The sequence below is a fragment of the Macaca fascicularis genome, chromosome 9 (genome assembly GCF_037993035.2).
Source record: "Macaca fascicularis isolate 582-1 chromosome 9, T2T-MFA8v1.1".
Taxonomy (NCBI): domain Eukaryota; kingdom Metazoa; phylum Chordata; class Mammalia; order Primates; family Cercopithecidae; genus Macaca; species Macaca fascicularis.
The window spans coordinates 131,120,774-131,143,597 of record NC_088383.1 but is presented as its reverse complement, the minus strand read 5'-3'; the positions used below and the strand labels follow the sequence as shown (position 1 = coordinate 131,143,597).

At 49.3% G+C, this 22,824-nt stretch overlaps 1 protein-coding gene across 30 annotated transcripts in view; it reads right to left on the bottom strand.

Moving 5' to 3' along the window:
• TACC2 (transforming acidic coiled-coil containing protein 2) overlaps positions 1-22,824 on the bottom strand; it is a 258,699-nt gene that overhangs the window by 107,000 nt on the left and 128,875 nt on the right. For 19 of the 30 annotated variants that reach the window (XM_005566619.4, XM_074002936.1, XM_005566620.4 and 16 more), the window contains 2 exons: positions 14,960-15,085; positions 2,660-2,794 (listed from right to left, as the gene is read on the bottom strand). The exons of 1 other annotated variant lie outside the window; for it this stretch is intronic. In XM_005566619.4, the coding sequence (XP_005566676.3) occupies positions 2,660-2,794; positions 14,960-15,085 (261 nt within the window). The remainder of the gene's footprint in view (positions 1-2,659; positions 2,795-14,959; positions 15,086-22,824) is intronic. 10 more of the 30 variants (XM_065521539.1, XM_074002933.1, XM_074002937.1 and 7 more) reach the window with 1 other exon arrangement.

Below are 22,824 nucleotides of genomic sequence, written 5' to 3'. Positions count from 1 at the left end.
GTGACCAATACTCAAACCATAGCAACTATAGACTTCAGTTATTATAAAAAAGATGTATCAATATATCAATAACTTTTTTTTTTGAGATGGACCTCAGGGTTCATGCACGTACTTTTCCTCCCCAGCAATATCTACTCTCTTCCCAGTATCTTCAGCAACCCTCAGCCCAGCCCACGCATAAACCCACAAAGCTTAAGCTCTCAGTCGCTTCCCTGGGAAGCCATCCTCAGCTACCCAGACTGAGGTTGTGCGTCGCATCCACCCAGGGTACTGCACTTCTCCCCAGTAACTGATCGTTCCGTGTCTATCTTCCAGCACTGGATGTTCCTTGAGGGCAGGACGGTGCCTGTCTTCTGGACCTCTGAGTCCTGTCCCTAGCACAGTGATTGGCCGAGGGTAATCCCAAGTTCATGTTGCTGAATGCTCAGATGTGTAAAGGAATAAGATTCAGAAGCAACCCACACAGCGGGCTCCAGGGCTAAAGGTGAGATCGCCCAGTGTGCCCTCTATGACAGGTTGAGAGCCGTGAGCCCATCTGACCTCTGGAAAGAAAAACAGAGAGCAAATGGGTACTACTTGTGTCTGCTGGTGCCAGGAGGCACCAGAGATGCTCTCTGACCCTAAGACTGCATCAGCTTAAAAGGTCTGGAAGTTGAAATGTTTATTTTATATTTCATCAAAAATCTACTCTAGCCCTTGGATAAGTTCTTTTAAAAAAAAAAAAAAAAAAAAAAAGAGGTATAACTTACATACCAAAAAATAGCAAAATTCACTCTTGTTAGGTATATAATTCCACAAAGTTTACAGAACATTTCCATCACTCCCACAAAGATCCCTTCATGCCCATTTGTAGTCAATACAAATCCCAGCCCCCAGTGCCCACTGATCTGTTTTCCATTCCTTATTGTTTTTCCTTTTCCAGAATCTCATCTAGACTGAATCATGTAGAAGGTCGTCTTTTGAGTCCAGCCTGTCTCACTTAGCCTAATACATTGAAATTCATCAATTTAGTTGCATGAATCAATAGCTTGTTGCTTTTTATGGGTAATATTCCTTGGCATAGACATACCACAATTTGTTGGTCCTTTCACCAGTGGATAGATACCTGGGTTGCTTCAAATTTGGGGCAATTATGAAGACTATATGCGTACAAGTTTTTAGGTAGACATATATTTTTATTGTTCATAGGTAAATATCTAAAAGTGAGATTGCTGGGTCATATGGTGGATTTATGTTTACCTTTATAAGACACTGAAGGGCAGAATATTTGAGAAGAGTAATTGTATTTTTTTCTCCAACACATTTTACTTGAGCACCTACTATGTCCAAGGCAAACCCAGGGCGTTTCCCCAAACACCTGGGGATGTTCCTGCTCTCTGCTTGTGCTATCTCATCAGCAGAAAAGCAGACCTCCCATACATTTCCTTGTCCTTGGGCCAAGAATTATGGTATAGACCAGGCACTGCGGTGGATCCAAAAGGGGTGGAACAAATGCATAACAATCTGAAGGATGGAAAGTCCCTCTGGGACTCAGGACCAACAGAGCTGCAGGGAGATGCCAGGAGATACAGGACAGAGAAGAGTTTAATGGTCTGGGTGGCATCATCCAGATAAGGCAGACTCTGGTCCAGCTCTGGGCCCCCCTACTATTACCCAGTATTCTAGAATATCATCTGCATGCGGCGATGTTCCCTTCCTCTGATTTCTCTACTACTTTCAGACACTCTGGTTTGGCAGCTGTTGTCTACGCTTTGGGCAACCCTTATATTCTTACCCTCTACCATGGCTTAGCTTTCAGCATTGTATGCTTCCCAGCCAGCAGGAGCTCCCTGAGGACCAAGGCCTGATGTTCTCAGCACACCCAGGTGCATTTGGCTTTCCACAAAATACTGTCCAAGAATGCTCTTTAGGAGGCTTTAATGATTTATAATCAAAACCAACCGCTTGTATGGAAACAGGAGTTCCAAAGACTTGCTCTAATCATTCACTTTATGTGTCAACTTGGCTGGCCCTTTGAACCCAGATATTTGATACAACCTGTCTCAGTTTCACTGTGGAGATATTTTTTCGATGAGATTAATATTTAAATCAGTAGATTTTGAGTCAAGCTGATTACCTGCTATAATGTGGGTGGACTTCATCCCATCAGTTGAAGGCCTTAAAGGAAAAAGACTGACCTCCCCCAAGGAAAAGGGAATTCTGCCAGCAGATGGCCCTCAGGCTCTGCTACATCAACTCTTCCCTACTCTCCAGCCTGCCAGCCTACCCTGCATTATTTCAGACTTGCTAGCTCCCACAGTCACATGAGCCAATCCCTTAAAATAAATCCCTCTCTCTGCATATATATACACATATAAATACACACACATATAGATCATCCATCCCTCTATCCATCCATCCTATTGGCTCTGTATCTCTGCAAAACCCTAACACACTCGCTCACACCATGCTTCCCACGGTGACATGAGGAGCAGGTGGGCAAGGGTAAACCTGAGATTGGCTACGGCCCACAGGGCCAGAAAGACATGGTCTCATAGGGCCAGACGGTCACCGCCTTGTTACCATCCTAAATGTGGCTCACCCCAAGACCCAGGAGGCAGAGACCACCAAGCCCCTGCTCTCCAGGGGCAGCTGCTGTGGAGGGGGGCTTGCACAATACCTGCTGAGGTCCTTGGCCGGATCTGGGCAGGAGGGAGTAGAAGCTTCTACTCCGTCACCAGTTGGGGCAGAAGGCGAAGTTGTGTGTTCTGCAGCCGAGGGAGCAAGACCCGCACGGGCAGCAGCTGGGGAGATGCTGGGGACACAATGAGGGAATTATTCCACATGGGGCTGGGCTCATTAATGGCACATTCATCAGGCCCCACTCACCCCACCCAACCCACCCGCCCACACATGGAATGGACTCTTTAAGCCCCAACACAGGGCTCCCCAGCTTCCCCACCCAGGCCTCCACTTCTACACAGCAGGGCCTGTGGCTGCAACAAAGCGGCTCCCAGGCCAGGCCCTTAAGCTCCTCCCTTCTTAGGCTCCTGCAAAACGGGGTTTCTTTAACAGAGGCAGCTCAGGTGTCCAGGACACGCTATGTGAGTTTTCTCGTTTGATTTTTGTTTAGAGGAGAGGAATTTTTTTTTTTTTTTTTTTTTTTTTTTTTTTTTTTTTTGAGACAGAGTCTCGCTCTGTCGCCCAGGCTGGAGTGCAGTGGCACAATCTTGGCTCACTGCAAGCTCTGCCTCCCAGGTTCACGCCATTCTCCTGCCTCAGCCTCCCGAGTTGCTGGGACTACAGGCCCCCGCCACCACGCCCAGCTAATTTTTTGTATTTTTAATACAGACGGGGTTTCACCGTGTTAGGCAGGATGGTCTCGATCTCCTGACCTCATGATCCACCAGCCTTGGCCTCCCAAAGTGCTGGGATTACAGGCGTGAACCAACGCGCCCGGCCGAGGAGAGGATTTTTTTTATGATGATTTCTATTCGTTTTTGATAGGCAATAAAACTCTATAAGGTGAGAACCAAAATACAACTTCACAAATTCCCCAAGCTTTGCCCGCAAATCCCAAGGCTGAGAAAAATCCAGGGGAAAAGGCTGATGGGGTAATTCGGGAACCTGTCCCGGGGCCAGTTGGGCCACCCGTGTCCTGGGGGGAGGAATGAGTTTCAGAGCCGGAGTGTGGCCCTCGGGCAGGGAACTAGTGCCCCCTGCTGGACAACTGGGGAACCACAGTGTGCAGGGGCCTCCAGGGGTAGCACTGGAGACCACGCCCCACAAAAGCCAAAAGGCTTAGGCACGCAGCGCAGAAGAGGTTCTGATTTTCCGCGCTGGCAAAAAGCAATGCTAGCAATGGCCTCCACAGACTAAAGCCTGGGAACAGCTTTCAGGGTGGTGCCCTCCCCGCCTCTCCAGCCATCCCTGCTCCTGTCCACAGTGGGACTGGCCAGGCTGAAGGTGTCTTGGGGTAGCCAGGCGGAATAGAAGACTCAGCACAGAGGGCCTGAAACCCAGCCTGAGGTGGTAGCTGGGGTTTGTGGCATCACAGCCCTTGCAGTGAGGGATCACTGCTTCCCTCTAGGGGTAAACACCTTCAGGGAGCTCCCAGATTGCAGAAGTCCAGGGTTCGTGGGCTTCTGGGCTGCTACATCTGCTCGCTCCATCTTCTCGAGGTCCACCTGAGAGGCCAGCACCCTGATCTGAAGGGCAGCTGCCATAGGCGCTCACACCACACACTGGACAGAGAACACAGTCTTGCCCATAAGTCTGGTCACAGCTTAGCAGATTCTGCAGGTCCAGCAGGCACCGCCCAGCCCCTCACCGCCCTAGCCTCAGAGGTCCATGAGGACAGGGGCCACATAAGATCCCAACCCTGGGCCAAGCCGCCCACAGCAGGCAGAGGGGGGTTCGCCAAGTGTCCAGCTGGCTGCAACCAAGAGTGGGAGCAGAGCCAGGGCTGGAACCCACGCTGCCTGCTCCCTTGGGGCCCCACCAACAGAGAAAAACAGAGCCCAAGGAATAAGGACCAAGGGAAGCCCAGAGCAGACCAATCCATGGGGGAACAAAAATTACAAGTACTTGGAGGAAACCCAGCAAAACAGCGAAGTGGGTTTACAGATGGAGTGACTGGCCTCCTTTGTCAAACTATTATTTGTAACAATTTGGGCAGTGAATAAAATTAATTATTTCATAAAAGAATGACTCAAAATGAATAATGCAAACTACCAGGGGCATTTAAGCTCCTTAAAAGAGCTGTTTTGCACTTTGGAGGCCGACGTGTACTCATAATCGGCAAATGGACCACTTACAAACGCAAAACTACTAGTCTAACTTTGCTTTCTCAAGAAATCACACTGCTGTGCTCCTCCCTCCACCACACACATCCCACCAAGATTTTGCTTAGTTTAATGCAAATTGAGGAAAGGTGGAATTGTTTGTGGTTCTGTGATGTAAGGGTATTGTTTATCAAACTGCAAGGAAGGATCTCTGTCTTAGAAAATGGTGGCAGAGGGGAGGGGGGGATGCTACCTTAGATATGTGGCCCACAGCTAATCACAGCAAAGCCAACTCTGCGGGCATCTGATGCAGATGCCCAAGGCTACACCTGCCCCATCTCTGAGAACACCCTGGGGCAGCACAACCAAGGCTCACTCGCCAAGCTCCCCTGCCTGCCCTTAACACCCACAGCTGCTCCTCTTCCTGAGGGGCCACCTGGCTGCTCCCTCCTCCATTCCCTGTGTTGGTCCCAACTGCCATGGCCACACCCTTCCTGCACTGGCTGGGTCCCATGAGCCAAAGGCACCAAACAAGTGTGACTCAACAGCTCATTTAAGAAAGGCGCCCCCCTCCTTCCACCGCCTGTTGGCTCATACCCAGGGGCCGAGGAGGTCACGCTCCCACCAGGAAACACTCAGTGACTCACCATCCAAGCCCAAGCGCTAACACATGGGCCCCCACAGACACCTCCCGCACCCAACAGAACTTCTCTTCCCTCCTCCCCCTCCTCCTCCTCCCCCAATTTTCCCAGCATGGTAGTGGCACCATCAGCCCACCAGGCCCTGGCACTGACTTCCAGTTCTCTCATTCCCATGCCCCTCATCACCCCTTCCTGCTGAGTCACCTCCTTCTCCTTCTGGAATCCGTTCTCTCTGAGCAGGACTCCTGGGGCTATCCTGCTGTGCCTGCTTTCCATTTTGTCCCCTCAGATCCAAGGCCCCACAGCCACCAGAATGACCCAACTCAAGTTCTGATCAGGTCCTTCCTCTGACGAAAGCCCTCCCTGACTTTCCACGGCATTCGGAAGCCGGTCCTCCAGGAGCCTAAACAAGGTCCCTCGAACTCCCCCTGAGCTGCCAGAGGGCAATGTTGCTCAAGCAGACTGAGCAAGCAGGTAGCGGCAGCCGGCAGCTAGCTCCTCACCAACAACCCCGGTCAGCTCCGCCTGCATTCAAGCCTCCCGTGACCAGCAAGTGACTCCTCTTAAAGTCATTGTTCTCAGGAAGTCGGGCCCTGAACAAATGCCCAGGACCAATCCCAGGCCTTTGCAGAACCTTCCAGACAGCTGCCAAACCCAGCCCAGAGAGAGCAGGGCACCGACATGGGGTCCGCACATTCTGTGGTCTCATTCCACCTGCTAGTTATCTTGCTGTCTTCCTCCAGTGGGAAGTGAGCCTGGGCTAAACGTCTGGGATGCCTTTTTCCATTTAAGGAGTTAATCAGTGTTTAATAAAATAAACTTTATTTTGGAAAAATAAAGTTTTCCAAACTTTATTGGAATAACGAAGAAGCTGAATTCAAATTCAAGTGGAGTATTTATATTTTTGAAAGAGGAAGGATACGTTGATTTAAATTCAACCTGCTATTTCTTTTTGTTTACGACAGAGTTGACAGCACAGAAACCACCACGCTTTTAGCAGACAGCCATGACTTATTGATCAAGGCGTACTTTCCGGCTAAGCCCAGCTGGACAAGACCTCAGAATCCATCTCAACACAGACCCCTAGAGAACTACTACCAATGGATCAGAGACGATGGGTCCGAAGAGCTTGCTATCCCTGAGTTAGCACCTTGCTAAGGTCCTCACAAACAACAACTGGTCACTCTGCCCATTCGGCTGCAGTCTCCAGCCATACACACAGCTCCAGGGCTCGCATTCAGCCCTGCAGGTCCGGCTGCAGTGAGACACCGTCAGCAGCTGTTGTCCTTTGATTCCCTGCTCGGGGCTTTTGAGTCCTGCCGGGCAAATCCCTCACTGAACTGATAGCAAATTTCATTTCAGAGATCGGCTGGAGCTGCCAAATTAAGCCCTTGTGCAAGGACAAACACGAGTGGCCCAGGCTGTCACGGGAGGGTGATAACAGCCCCCAAGGTGCAGGCTGAACACAGCGGTCCTGTTGGCCAGATGGGCGACAGCATCTTATCTCCCATTTCACGTCACCATCTGGAAGGCATTTAGCACAACAGCCCTTCCTCCCAGGCCTCTTGATTTTTTTCTTCCCGAATCCCCAAGTGCACGTGATCACGTAATAGGGCAAGCGTTAAGGCTTGACTCAGGTCTGCTGAAGGTGAGATGCAAAGTGCAGAAAGGCAAGTGCTGTGAAATTGTGGGTTTGGAGAGCCAGGCTTTGTTGATACAAATGCTGAACAGCCAGTCCCACCGAGGCCTGGGACTTGATAAAATAAGACTCAGCAATGGGAGATAGAACAGGCATCTCTCAGAGGCAGCCACTGAAAAGCCCCAAAGCCAAAATCAGAAGGTGCTGAGAGGTGCTTGTGAACTGGCTGGAAGCTCCGAGGCAGGGCATGTCCAGAGGTTTCTGGTCGCTGGTGAGATCCACCGGCGTTCGAGCACCAGCCAGTTCACGTGAGAGCGCCAGCAGCCTCAAATGAGCTGATGTGCAGATTTCCAGCGGGCGCTGGGCTCCTGCGCAGTTAACCCCGAACTGGCTGCTCAGTTCTTCCCCGGCACATGTCTATCCGCGTTACCTTCACAGAGTGAGCCCGTGCTCAGAGGAGGGACGTTATTTTCAAACTTAGCCCAAGCAAAACTTAAGCAGGAAGGAAACTATTCACCAAGGGAAAAGTGATAAACACCATCCCAAAACCATAGGCAAGGCTTTGGTCTGGCTTGGATCGTCCAAGTTATAAATCCCCATGTCTGGTCATGACCAGCAGCTCTGCGGGCCCAGGGGCAAGACTTGCTTATGTCCTGAGCTCTCTGGGGATGAGTCCTGGTGTACGGAGGCTACAGGGGTTGAGACACAAGGGATAAAAGGAGAGTGATCTTTGATATCCAAGATTATTTATTCAGAAAGTCAAAATCTACCTATACAGATAAAGCAGCTCAAGAAGCACGAAAAAGCAAAACAAGAACAAAATTTGTGTTAGTGTGAACCGTATGAAATTCTCAATATTTGACACTTGCCAATGTGGCAATTCATGTGGCTCAACCCAACAGCAGCCAGCCAGACACTGGAAACTCAAAGGCTCTGCAGAAGTGTAACGGTGCACCCCAATTTACTCAGCACGCTGGTCACTGGCTTCACAATTTTTTTTCTTTTGTTTTTTGAGACAGAGTCTCACTCTTTCACCCAGGCCAGACTGCTGTGGCACGATCTCAGCTCACTGCAAGCTCCGCCTCCCGGGTTCCCGCCATTCTCCTGCCTCAGCCTCCCAAGTAGCTAGGACTACAGGCGCCGGTCACCACGCCCGGCGAATTTTTTGTATTTTTTTTAGTAGAGACGGGGTTTCACTGTGTTTGCCAGGATAGTCTCAATCTCCTGACCCGTGATCCACCCACGTCAGCCTCCCAAAGTGCTGGGATTACAGGCGTGAGCCACCGCGCCCGGCCGGCTTCACAAATTTGATTCATGAATGTCAAAAAGCACCTTCTAAAGGGTACAAAGGAATTCTATTATTCAGAGAAGACTTTTGGGAGATCCATTGTCTAAATTGAAAATAATTCCTCCACTTTATCATTCAGTTTTTGTTTGTTTATTTTTTGAGACAGAGTCTCACTCCTGTCACCCAGGCTAGAGTGCAATGGCACGATCTTGGCTCACTGCAACTTCCGCCTCCCAGGTGCAAGCGATTCTCCTGCCTCAGCCTCCCGAGTAGCTGGGATTACAGATGCCCGCCACCACGCCCGGCTAAGTTTTTTATATTTTTAGTAGCGACAAGATTTTGCCATGATAGCCAGGCTGGTCTCAAACTCCTGACCTCAGGTGATTCACCTGTCTTGGCCTCTCAAAGTGTTGGGATTACAGGCGTGAGCCACCATGCCCAGCCTATCATTCAGTTTTTAATAAGGCACCTGCTTAAATAAAGGTTCCACTAACCTTTGTGAGGTGGTTGAACTCACTTATGCATACACATAGAGGGAAGACAAAAAAAAATCTTATTGTGCAGACAGAAAAAAAATAAAAGAAACTACATGATTTGGAAGCGAGAGGAGAAACAGCAGCTGTGGTCAATATGAATTCCCTGGCCTTTCAACTTGTGACCACTTTAAACTCTGCTCCCGAATCTGGAAACTCTCTGGTGAGGCTATGACACTCAGCAGGGGCCACCCCACCTCCTTCTGTCCAAAGTCAGAGATCAGAAACTTCAGCCCTCAGCTGCTGGGCCTGGGGTCTGCCTTCCTGAGGAGCTATGATGAGCTGCTCACACTTGTTCACAGGTGAGGAGAAAAGCAAGCGCCTGGACAACACCGCCTTCACCTGGTGGCCCTCCAAGGATTAGAAATGCAGGCGTGGGCCCCTCCCAGCCCCCCTGAATCAGACTCTGGGAAGGGGGCAGCAATCTGGGCTGTCAGGAGGTGATTCTGACGCACACTGAAGTCTGACCCACAGACACGAGTCCGGTGAGCAGTTTCTCAGCTATGTGGATGGGAGTCCTCAAGTTCTCAGGGGACCTCTCTGTGTGGATTCTTGACTGTGGGAAAAGCACAGGAGGCTCCTGGATGTGCCCCATTTCACTGCTTAATACACAGTGGTACAGCAGCTGGAAGGTTTCATTGAAAAACCATTCTGCTTTTTTTAAGATGGGCCTCACTGTGTCACCCCAGCTCTCAGCCTGGTCTCCGCTCACTGCAACCTCCACCTCCCCGGCTCAAGCAATCCTCCCACCCCAGCGTCCTGAGTAGCTGGGACTACAGGCACGCACCACCACACCCAGCTAATTTTTGTAGAGGCAGGGTTACCCAGGCTCATCCTGCTTTTTTAAAAAATGAAAATACTGAACAGATGAGAGTACAAGTGGCCATAGGCAATGTGGTCATTTGTAGAAAGTTCTAGAAGATCTGGGCCCAGCTTTCTCTGTCATCCAGGGTTAGCTCAACCCCTGAAGCAGTTTCACAGCTCTTCCCTGAGGAAGGAAGCAAATTTTGATGCCCTCCAGTGGCATTAACAATAGAGAAAGGGTGCATCAAAATCCCTTTCATTTTATTTGAGAAATACCTTAGAGATGGAGGTGACTTCTCCTTTTTCTGCTACTCAGAAAAATAAGAGCTCTTGAAACTAGAGGTCAGGGCACCAAAGAATTAGCAGGCAACAGGGAAGGAGGAGTGAGGCTTGCTCTCTATTTTTCTCTCAGGTGGCTTAAAGCAAATGCTCCAGCTCTACTTTTTTTTTATTGATTAAAAAAAATTCTGCAGGGTACAGTGGCTCACGCCTGTAATTCCAGCACTTTGGGAGGCCAAGGCAGGCAGATCACCTGAGGTCAGGAGTTTGAGACCAGTCTGGCCATCGTGGCAAAACGCCATCTATAGTAAAAATACAAAAATTAGCCAGACATGGTGGTGCACGCCTGTAATCCCAGCTACTCAGGAGGCTGAGGCAGAACACTGGCTTGAGCCCAGGAGGCCGAGTTTGCAGCGAACCCAGATTGTGCCACTGCACTCCAGCCTGGGAGACTGAGCAAGACTACATCTAAAATATATATATACACACACACACACATATATACATACGTATATATATATACACACATCTATATATACGTGTATATATATATACACACATACACACATTTTGATTTAATGTTTAAATTTAAACTACTGAAAAGACACACCTCTCCTGAAGACTGTTACAGCCTGCCCCCTGCCCCATGTTCATCCCTCCCCTCCTTCTGCATCCCACCCTCTGCCTCTGTCCTTGCGGGAAGCAGAAAGTGCACAGGGATTGCAGGTGGATGGGGTGGCGGGGCCACTGCTGTGGTTAAATCGCCACTGCACACTAGAACGTCCCGCTTAGTTTCTCCATCATATGGGCAAGGTGGAGCGCTGTTGATTCTTGCTATTCACAGTAACATTCTTTTTTTTTTTTTTTTTTTTTTTTTTTTTTTTTTTTTTTTTTGAGACGGAGTCTCGCTCTGTCGCCCAGGCTGGAGTGCAGTGGCCAGATCTCAGCTCACTGCAAGCTCCGCCTCCCGGGTTCCCGCCATTCTCCTGCCTCAGCCTCCCGAGTAGCTGGGACCACAGGCGCCGCCACCTCGCCCGGCTAATTTTTTGTGTTTTTAGTAGAGACGGGGTTTCGCCGTGTTAGCCAGGATGGTCTCGATCTCCTGACCTTGTGATCCGCCCGTCTCGGCCTCCCAAAGTGCTAGGATTACAGGCTTGAGCCACCGCGCCCGGCCCACAGTAACATTCTATCAAGTCGCCATGAACCCTGAATTAGGAAACACTGAATTATTGCGTCTAGAGGAAATACAGGGGTAGGTTCCTGTGAGTTTCTGGGCACAATATTTTCATCAGCCAATCAACCAAAACATAACCTTGTTCCACGTGTGCTTCTGTTTAAAGACGCCTTCTTTAATAGGTAATTTTGTTTCATTGAATTCACAGCCACCAGCACTACACCTCATGCCAGGACAAAGCTTCTCTAAGGCACAACTTTTCACCCGAAGCTCATCATTGCACTTAGGAGGGCACTTTAGCATCATGCTCAGGGCTCGTTTGAAACAATGTATTCACCAATGAAAAGCACAACAATTGAACGAAACGTGCCACACAAGGACACCTGTTTACAGTGCCAGAGCCACAACAAGAAGGCAGGGTGTTGCCTTGTTAAACCGTAGGTGAGAACGTGTGTGCTGGGCAGCTCTGCACGTGTCCACAAATGACTGACAAAGGACCACAAGTATCAATTCCGGGTGATCAATACATTTTAGTGAGAAGGCAAATTCACAAATATGGAATCCGCCAATGAGGACCAACTGTATTTTACAGAGGCATCTGGTGACCAAAGTCAGACCAATCCTTGGTCTTAACAGAACTGTCTCTTTTCCACCAATCCAGTAAAAACAAAACAACACAACTCTGGATAAATGTTCAGTAACACCGACAAGGCACCAAAATTGCTCATTCCTTAGTCAAATACTGCCCCCGGTTTTAATCATGCCTGCCTTCTGCACAGAGGTCTGAATCTTTCCTTAAGGAGAAAAGGCAAGAAGCTGGCCGAGTTCTCAGCACTGACATCTCTGCTTAGCCACTGGTCCCTTCCTGCATTCTGTGGTCACTCCTGGTCAGGGTTACAGGTAACACAACTGCATTACCTAATGCATTACCTTCCTTGGACTAGAGAGAGACCACAGACACAGGCGGGGCCCCAGGACACGGTGTCTCGAGGAAGTCTAGCGCTCCTGCAGCTCTGCCAGTGGACGTTTCAGAACACAGGTGGGCAGCCGGGCCAGAGCTGCTGCAGTCCCAGCTCTGCCACTTACTAGCTATGTGTCCTGGAGCACGTTAATGTCTCTGAGCCCCAGTCTGCTCAACTGTGAAATGGCGGCCATGACAGCAGCTCCTACCTTCTATAGCTGGTGTGAGGATTTATGGAGACACTCAATGAAACACACCCAGCATGGTGCCTGGAGCGCGGGAAGTGTCCAGGCAAAAGGAGCCTTAAGAGCATGCACCACTCACCTACTATGGGGCCTGGGACAAGTCACTGAAAACACGCAGTCTCAGGCATGGGAGGGGCCTTCAGAAGCACCCATCATACCCCCTGCTGGACTGCAGCTCTCTGAGAGCCATCCAGCCAAGTCCAGCGCCATCCTCTGCTTGGAGATTCCTCGTGCCCCCGCATCCCTCGACTGTAAGATGGAAGCATCGGGTGAGAGTGATCTCGGCTCCCTTCCAGGCTTCGCCAAGGGAGGGTGTGCCCCACTGGCTACAGCCAGAGGCCCCTGGGTCTTCCTAAAATGGTGGTGGTCACGGAGCCAAATGGGACAAAGAGCGGGAGGAATAGGAGAGACAGGAAGGGGGTGCCCCACTTCTCACTGGAAACTTCTGTATGCTTCTTGAGTGTTGGGGGCCTTCGTTCACAGCTAGGGTTTTTCCTTTAAGAAGTTAAATTCACACAAAAGTAAGAACTATGGCTGACTCAGACGGGTGTGGTGGCTCACGCCTGTAATCCCAGCACTTTGGGAGGCCAAGGCAGGCGGATTACCTCGGGTCAGGAGTTCAAGACCAGCCTGGCCAACATGGCAAAACTCCATCTCTACTAAAAAAAAAAAATACAAAAAAATTAGGCGGGCATGGTGGCGCACGCCTGTAATTCCAGCTTCTCGGGAGGCTGAGGCAGGAGAATCGCTTGAACCCAGGAAGCGGAGGTTGCAGTGAGCAGAGATTGTGCCACTGCACTCCAGCCTGGGCGACAGAGTGAGACTCCATCTCCGGGGGGGAAAAAAAAAAGAACTATGGCTGACTCCTACCTGTAAAAGGAATATCTAAAATTCCACATCAGTGCATGGCTGCCCTGGAATATCTGCTTCTCGCCTGCAGCTTCCCGCCCTGTCTATCCCATCCTCTGCTTTCTCGCCTACCAGGAACCTCCTCCTAGTTCTGAAGAAGCGTCTTGGTGCTGTCAGCTACCTGCCTGCACCCCAAGGAAGAGGGTCAGCACGGGCCGGCCCCCAGGTCCCTGTCCCCCATCATCTGGTTTAAGTCACCACCATTCCTCCAGGGCCTGCTCAATGCCGTCTTGGGTACTGCAGTTCCAGAGATTACAAGTGACCAGTTCCTCCCTCGAGGAGTTCCCAGTCTTGCAAAGGAGATGGAATTAGATACGGGTCATTTACAAGCATCTGTGGAGGGCAGTGACATAGGGGCATAACTGGCGTCCGCAGGAATTCAGAGGCAGGTTTCTCTCAGCTTGGGGAGAAGGCTTCCTGGAGGAAGGGTCACTGGGCCATGAGTTCTAGGAGGGAAGGGACAGTATCTGCCTATTCACCATGGCTTCCCCAGCACCAGGCAATATTGGGCAAAAAGCAGATGTTTCACTGATATAAACATAAATTCAAATGTGTGTATGTGTGTATTCAGAAACACACACACACACAGACATGTGTGTGTAATAGACATATGTAGACATACATGTGTATGTGTGTATAGACATATGTAGACATGCACGTGTACATGTGTGTATGGAGAGAGAAATGTATGGAGAGAGACATGTGTACATGTGTGCCTATATATGCATATATGGGCATCTGAGCTGACTCTGAGGCTGATTCTGGAAAAGCCCGGGGTTAAATGCCAAGTTTGCAGGCAGAAGGAGCAGTGAAGCCTGAATCCAGGCCAAGCACAGTGTAGATGGAGAACCATGATGAGTGTGGGGTTGCTGGGGTGTGAAGAGCAGGGAGAAGGGAGGCTGGTGGGAGGTGACATGGCAGAAGGGCAGGGGCAGGGACCCCAGGCCTCTGGCTCCCCTGCCATGTGCTGCTGACCCTCCTCTTTTCTGACCACCACCAAAAAATGAAAGAAAATGGGCCGGGCGCGGTGGCTCAAGCCTGTAATCCCAGCACTTTGGGAGGCCGAGACGGGCGGATCACGAGGTCAGGAGATCGAGACCATCCTGGCTAACCCGGGGAAACCCCGTCTCTACTAAAAAATACAAAAGACTAGCCGGGCGAGGTGGCCAGCACCTGTAGTCCCAGCTACTCGGGAGGCTGAGGCAGGAGAATGGCGTGAACCCGGGAGGTGGAGCTTGCAGTGAGCCGAGATTGTGCCACTGCACTCCAGCCTGGGCAACAGAGCGAGACTCCATCTCAAAAAAAAAAAAAAAAAAAGAAAATGAGCAGTGAATCCAGCTCTGTCCCAGGAAACCAGAAGGCAGCTAACTCAACCATTCCCTGAAAAAGGAGAAGTAGCACCTTCTCTCTACTGGAGGGCTTCTGTTTCAAATAGGGACCCCTGAAGGCCACATAGGAAAAAATTCTGTAAAATGCCCATTGTATGTGTTGGGGGCTGGGTCAGGGAAGACGGTCTTCCTGGTATCTCAGATCATTCCTAAGGTCAAAAAAGAGGCCCCAGCTCTGGCACACACCTGTTCAGGACAGGTGTGCACACGCTGTGTCTGTGTGCAGAGGGAGTGAAACTGCAGGGGAGGGGAGGGGAGGGGAGGGGAAGGGAGGGAGGCAGCCTCAAGGACTGGGCCCTGGGGTCTCACCACCAGCTCCAGGGCCCCCACCGTACCTCTGGGCTGTCAGATCCGTAGAGACCTGGCCAACAACATCGCCATGGTAGGAAGGGGCAGCTAAGGATGGGCTTTCCAGGTCTGTGGGGGCAGCTGGCTGGATGACATCATCTGCCACAGGTGAACTGGGGAGAGAAAAGGGAAAGAACCTAAATTCAGAAACATTCCTACAAGTTTGTTGTTGTTGTTGTTGTTTGTTGTGAGACGGAGTTTCGCTTTTCTTATCCAGGCTGGAGTGCAATGGTGCTATCTCCGCTCACTGCAACCTCCGCCTCCCGGGTACAGGCTATTCTCCCTCAGCCTCCTGAGTAGCTGCGATTACAGGCACCTGCCACCACATCCAGCTAATTTTTTTGTATTTATAGTAGAGATGGGGTTTCACCATGTTGGCCAGGCAGGTCGCAAACTCCTGACCTCAGGTGATCTGCCTGCCTCGGCCTCCCAAAGTGCTGGGATTACAGGTGTGAGCCACGGCGCCAGGCCTCCTCCAAGTTTTCAATGTGTTTTAACAGCACATTTCTATCTGGATCCTGAGCAGGGCCTCAGTTTCCCTTTCTATGAGGGATGAGTTTGGTGCTGCTCAAAGCAGGGTCTGTCACCAGTCTATGCCAAGATTAGTAGAGAAACCTTAAGTGTTTAGAAACCTTTGTAGACTTTTCTCTCTTTCTCTCTCTCTCTCTCTCTCCACTTCTCTCTCTCTCTCTCTCTCTCTCTTTTTTCTTTTTGAAACTGTCTCGCTCTGTCACCCAGGCTGGAGAGCAGTGACATGATCTCTGCTTATTGCAACCTTCACCTCATGGGTTCAAGCAATACTTGTGCCTCAGCTGCCTGAGTGGCTGGAATTACAGGCACCCACCACCACGCCCGGCTAATTTTTGCATTTCTAGTAGAGTTGGGGTTTCACCATGTTGGCCAGGCTGGTCTCAAACTTCTAGGTTCAAGTGATCTGCCTGCCTCGGCCTCCCAAAGTGCTGGGATTACAGGCGTGAGCCACCACGCCCAGCCCCTTTGTAGCAATTTGATAGAGTACGTTCATGTCTGTTAAATTTAATAATAAACGGACAGGTTCAACATCCTACCACGCACAGGACAGTTCCCAAGACAAAGGACTATGTGGCCCAGAACATCAATAGTGCCAAGGTTGAGAAACCCTGGCCTTGAGTTTTATTTCATTTTCTAGTAATTCATTTAGCTATATTTTTTAAAGTTTTCATCTATGATGAGTTAGAAATTTAAAAACAACCCTGGTCCTTTATGGACTGAGAGAGTCTGCAACCTCCAAGCATAGGCTGGCTTGGGAAACTAGAAGAGGCTCAGTCCTTGGACATCCATAGTCTTGTAGTCAGTTACCCTATTATTTCATCGAGGAGGTCCCTGAGTGACTTTCTGAGGAACTCCTCTCTGTAGCCATAAGTAGCAGGACCATTCTTTCCACTCCTTGATCAGATCCTTATTGAAAACCAATTCTCTGCTGTGAACAAGAGAGCAGCAGCCCCTACCTTCATGGGACCTCTCATGGGACAGCTTCAGGCAAGAGTCAGATTTTTTATTTTTTTGGACACAGGGTCTCCCTCTGTCACCCAGACTGAAATGCAGTGGCTCCATGACAGCTCACTGTAACCTCCATTTCCCAGGCTCAAGCAATTCTCCCACTTCAGCCTCCCCAAATGCTAGGATTATAGGCGTGGGCCACCTTGCCTGGCCCACACATTTTTTAAAAATGCTTATTTATTTAGTAACAACTGCAGTAACTTATAAGAAGGAAGGTGCAGATGGTCATGAGAACACAAACTAAGAAATCTTGGCCCACAATGGGGGTTGTGGAAAACTTCTTTGTGGTGTGGTGAGCATGCTGAGGCCAGCTCAGTAACAACAAATGTTTCCTGATGCTTACTACATGCCAGGAACTGTTCTAACTGCATATAGACAGCACTGTATTTGATCCTCACAACAACCCTTTTGCGGTGGACACTATTATTAAACATACTTTACAGATGTAAAAGCTAAGGCACAGAGAGGCTGAGCAGTTTATCCAAGGTTGCACAGCAGATAAGTGGCAGAACCAGGATACAAACCCAAGCCTGACCCCAGGAGTCATGCTCTTACTCTCCACACTTGGCTTTGTTCCACAGGTTGAAGAGTAAGAGGAAGGAAGAGGGGCTGGGCACAGTGGCTTATGCCTGTAATCCCAACACTTTGGGGAGGCTGAGGCTGGAGGATCGCTTGAGGCCAGGAGTTGAAGACCAGCCTGGGCAACATAGTGTGACCCTGTCTCGAGAAAAAATTTTAAAGCTTAAATAAGGAAGAGTATACCCCCACCCTCAGCCCTACCCCCCATTCAGGGAGTCACGTATTTGAAAGCCCTGAATCAGGAAGGAGTTTGGCATTCTAGAGGACCTGCAAAAAGTCACTGCAACTAGAGTATAGATAAAGAAAGGGGAGTCTGGCTGGGCACAGTGGCTCACATCTGTAATCTCAGCAGTTTGGGAGGCCAAGGTGGGCAGATCACTTGAGGTCAGGAGTTCAAGACCAGCCTGGCCAACATGGTGAAAACCCATCTCTACTAAAAATACAAAAATTAGCTGTGCATGATGGTATGTGCCTGTAGTCCCAGCTACAGGAGGCTGAGGTGCAAGAATCACTTGAACCCGGGAGGTGGAGGCTGCAGTGAGCTGAGATTGCGCCACTGTATTCCAGCCTGGGCAACAGAGGGAGACTCCGTCTCCCCCCCAAAAAAAAAAAAAAAAAAAAAAACAGGCGGGGACCATGTGGGGAGAGGGTGGACAGGAGCCAGATCACAAGGCCAGGTCAAAGAAGTGGGACTTGATCCTAGGCAGAAGAATCAGCCTGAAGCGTCAACCCAATGTTCAGCCATAAAGTGCCTTTGGCATTGAGATGAAAGACAGTGGGGAGGTCCAGGGTGAATTTCCCACAACTATCCCCTCAATACGATTGGACTAGCACATGTGTGCACCCACACTTTACTGCTTATTCTCCATTCTCCATGTTCCCACCACCATTCCAGTTCCCCCAGAACAAGATCCTGAAGCCCTGCGACCACACCCAAGGAGTCAGAGAGAGAGAGATCCCTGCGAGAAGAAATGGAAGAAGCAGTGAGCCCAGAAGAGGGAGGATGGCAGGAGCTCCGGAAGGGCGTCTTGGTGAATCACAATGTGTAGAATCCTAAACTACAGACGATGGCACTTTCCAAAGTCATAAAAAATCTGAGTGGAAAAACAGAGCTCCAAAGTTTTGGCAACACACATTGAAAGCCATAAAAGACTTTGTTTCCTTTGACACAGCCATGGTTCTTCCAAGAATTCATTCTAAGGAGATAATTAAGGGCATGGGCAAATATGCTGATCACAACTGTAATCACGATAGCAAAAAATCCGGAAACAACCAAAATGCCCAACAGTAGAGGGCAGTTCATCAAATTGAGGCACAGACATAGGATGGGCTCGTTTGCAGCTGTTTAAAAAATAAAGTAGGCCGGGCACGGTAGATCACACCTGTAATCCCAGCACCTTGTGAGGCCGAGGCAGGTGGATCACCTGAGGTCAAGAGTTTGAGACCAGCCTGGCCAACATGGTGAAACCTCATATCTACTAAAAATACAAAAAAGTAGCCAGGTGTGGTAGCAGGCACCTGAGGCAGGAGACTCGCTTGACCCCGGGAGTTGGAGGTTGCAGTGAGTGGAGATTGTGCCACTGCACTCCAGCCTGGGTGACAAGAGCAAAACTCCATCTCAAATAATAATAATAATGATAATAAAAATAAGATAGATTTTCATGTATCTAGATGTAAACATGTCCATTATTAATTAAACATCACTTGAAAAAACTTAGCAGCATGATCCACATTTTATGTACATATCGATATACATGGGTATGTGTGTCTATAGAGTCCATGTATAGACATACACACACGAGCACATGACAGAGAGAGAAAGAGACAGCGTGAGCATAATAGCCTGAACAATCGAGCAATTTGGACAAGTGTTGCCAAGGTGTTAATGGTAATTCTCTTTCGGTGATGAAAAATCATTTGTGTTTTTTCTTCTCACTGAAATTTATCTCCACTTTCTAGTTCTATGCTGAACACATACAACTTTTATAAGTAAAATAAATTAGAAACCATATGTAAAGAAGTTATTTTAAGTGCCAGGGAACAACTTCCATCTATAACTCAGTGAAAGCTTTCAGAGGTGGAGACAATCAGAAAGCCACTGTCTTTTCCCCACTTCTGTACTCATATTTTCCACTGGCAGGACCTAGGCTTGTCTGCCTCATTCCAGGGCAGGAATGCGGCCAGGCTTCGTCCATTAGGCACCACTGGGGGAAAATGAGGTCCCAGCAAAGAAGATCTGGAATAAAACATATCTGCCCACATATTCTACATGATGGCATTTTCATCTAAACTCTTTGGAATGGAATTATTTTTCAAATCATAAATACTTCCCTGACTTTTTAGAGACAGGGGATCTTGAACATAATTAAATACTTTCTCTATGACACTCAGTCGTCCTCAGCAACTATGATGTAAGTGAGTGACATTGGTGCTGTGGCACCAAGTGCAACCACCATACGTGAGGTTGAGGGGACTGGATTCCAGTCCAGCCCCACCATGGGATCTAAGCCAGGGGACTTCTCTGAGCTTTAGCCTTTCTGTCTGGAAAAGTGAAGGCGCCGGACTACTCGATCACCGAGAACTCTGACTCAGCCTTGTCCCTCGCTCTCCAGGCTGTCAGCTATCACTTCTTGCTACCCACCCACCTGCCTCCCCCTGCCACCTTCTGCCTTGCAGTTCTCTCCTTCTAACAGACTATGGGCTAAGAAACATGGCGGAAGTTGTTAGAACAGTGCATAAATCAAGAGTCAACAGGCTCTGAATAAAGATCCACAAACCTTCCATACCAAATCATCATAAGTTAAAAATAAACACGTATGTGTATAGACGCATATACATTAGGCTCAACCATATGAAACTGCTACAAAGAAATAAATTGTCAAATTGACATTCTGCTGTCACTTCCAGACCCTTTCTGACTTCGTAATGATCTGAGTATTTTCCAGGTGGCTAAGGATGGGAGAGAGCTGATTTCTGGGGAAATGGGGGCATTCTTCTAAAACAGCTCTTCTCAGAACAACTGTAAGAGGCTATAAACAGCTTCTAAGTTCTGCTGGTGGTGGTTCTGGGACTAGAGTGATTGAAATATTTTTCAGAGGAAAAAAAAATCTGTCAGATTTCAACCACCAGCTGCTGCCACCAGCTGCTGGGGCCAGCCCACTATAAATTTAGTCAGGCCAGCAAAGGGTTGATTTGCCACTGGAATGTCAGGGAGGGAAGCCTGTACTACTAACAAGTGTTTCTGCAAAGGGCCATGAGTCACCCTTTTTGGAGACTGGTGGAATGGACTCTGCCCAAAAAGGAAGACGCTCAGGTTCCGGCCTTAAAAGCCCACATCTTCAGTTCTGTACATAGGATCCATGCCACAGGAAGAGCACCAAGGCGGGCACTGGGGTGGATTCCATGGGGATCACACACTCCAGGGGTGACAGGCTCATTGAGCCCGAGGAGCTGAAAGTCCAAAGCAAGGAGAACTGTGAAGGGTGGTGTCTTCATTGGCTCAGGCTGCTACAACAGAACCTCATAGATGGGGTGGCTTATGAACCACAGAGATGTATTGCTCACAGTTCTGGAGACTGGGAAGTCCAAGATCAAGGCACCAGCAGGTTCAGCGTCTCATGAGGACCCCTTCCTGGTTCACAGACAGCTCTTTCTCCCTGCATCTTCACGTGGCAGAAGAGGCAAGGCAGCGCTGTGGGGCCTCTTTTATAAGGGCACTAATCCCATTCACAAAGACTCCGCCCTTATGGCCTAATCACCTCCCGAAGGCCCCACCTCCTCATGCCATCACCTTGGGGGTTAGGATTTCAACACAGGAATTTTGGGGCTGAGAGGGATACAAACATTCAGAGCACAGCGGGTGATAACAGAAGAACAAACTACCACAGAAACCCAGGATTCCACAGGCTGGGATGATACAGGAAGGTCCTGAGAGGAGAATAGCTGAATCAAGCAAAGTGCTTCAACAGGCCGATGTGTGCAAAGGGCTTTCCAGATGGAAAAAAAAAAAAAAAAAGCTTCTCCCTTCCTCTCTCCAGGTTGGTTCTGTCAGAAAGGCTTCTGTTCCCTTCCTTGTTATTTATTACAAAGAATAGTATCCAGTATCAAGGATAATAGGAGCCAGGTTCTCACAGTCAGAGAAGTGCTTGCATATACAGAAGGTGGTTGGACTCCAAAGATCCCTCAGGGCAGGGCTTCAATCAGAGGGATCAGACACATCCAGAACTAGCTGTGGAGGGCTGTGTGCACACAGGCAGGTGCACATTCACGTACCTACGTCCCAGCTTTTCCTTGGGGGAGCCGTGTCAAAGGACATGAGAACCACCTAAAAGGGGCTGCCACTGCCAAATCTGGGACTATTTGAACATCAAACACAAACACACACACACACAGAGTTCTGGATTATAAACCATGGAATAAAAGTAATAATCTATGAGTCCATTTAGATCTAAATAAAGACATGAACAAATAGGGAAGAAGGGAAAGCCCCCCCTTACAATACAATGCCAGTTAGTCCAGGTAGGAGGGGTAATACAAACAGAAAACTGCCATGGAAGAAACCTTAATGGTGGCACTCAATTCAAGGAAGAGCCATCAAAGGAAGCCAAGGCAGGCGGGAGAGTGTAAAGAAAGAAAGGCGAGGCTGGGCGTGGTGGCTCACGCCTGTAATCCCAGCACTTTGGGAGGCCGAGGCAGGTGGATCACGAGGTCAGGAGATCAAGATCATCCTGGCCAACATGGTGAAACCCTGTCTCTACTAAAAATATAAAAAAATAGCCTGGCATGGTGGCACGCACCTGGAGTCCCAGCTACTCAGGAGGCTGAGGCAGCAGAATTGCTTGAACCTGAGAGGCAGAAGCTGCAGTGAACTGAGATTGCACCACTACACTCCAGTCTGGGCAACAGAGTCAGACTCCCTCTCAAAAAAAAAAAAAAAAAAAGTAAAGGATATTGTGTAGCCTTTGAGTATCTTCCCACCAAATGCTGACTGATTACAAAGGGGAAAATGATGACTTTACAGCCAATAAATCTGGTAGGCACCAACATGGCCATCCTCTGTGGTGAAACAGTCCATGCCCTGTGCCCTGGCATGGCAGAGCATCACTTCTGTGAAATCCCTGCCCAAAGCAGACAGCCAAGGCCTAGCCACGAAGAAACTCGGTGACACAGATTGAGGGACTTCTTCCAGCGTGAAGGAGCTGTACTTATAAAGCTCATGGGCCAGGCGTGGTGGCTCATGCCTATAATCCCAGCATTTGGGAGGCTGAAGCAGGAGGATCCCTTGGGTCCAGGAGTTCGAGACCAGCCTGGGCAACACAGTAAATCCCCATCCCTACTAAAAAACAAAATACAAAAAATTATCTGGGCATGGTGGTGCACACCTGTAGGCTCAGCTACTTGGGAGGCTGAGGTGGGAGGATCACCTGAGCCCGGGAGTTCATGGCTGCAGTGAGCTGTGACTGAGCCACTGCACTCCAACCTGAGTGACAGAAGTACGACCCTGTCTCAAAAAAAAAAAAAAAAAGAAGTCACAAAAGACTGGGAGAGACTGAGGAATTATTCCAGATGGAAGGAGAGTCTGGGGGCATGACATAGAACATGCACATGCTTTTTGACTGGATTCTGGATCAGATGGAAAAAAGTACATGCTGGTGAATCTGAGCAGGTTCTGAGGACTGGATGGCGACTTCCCAGCTGCAGGGCTGTGCTGGCATCGTGCAGGAGTGTTTGCTAG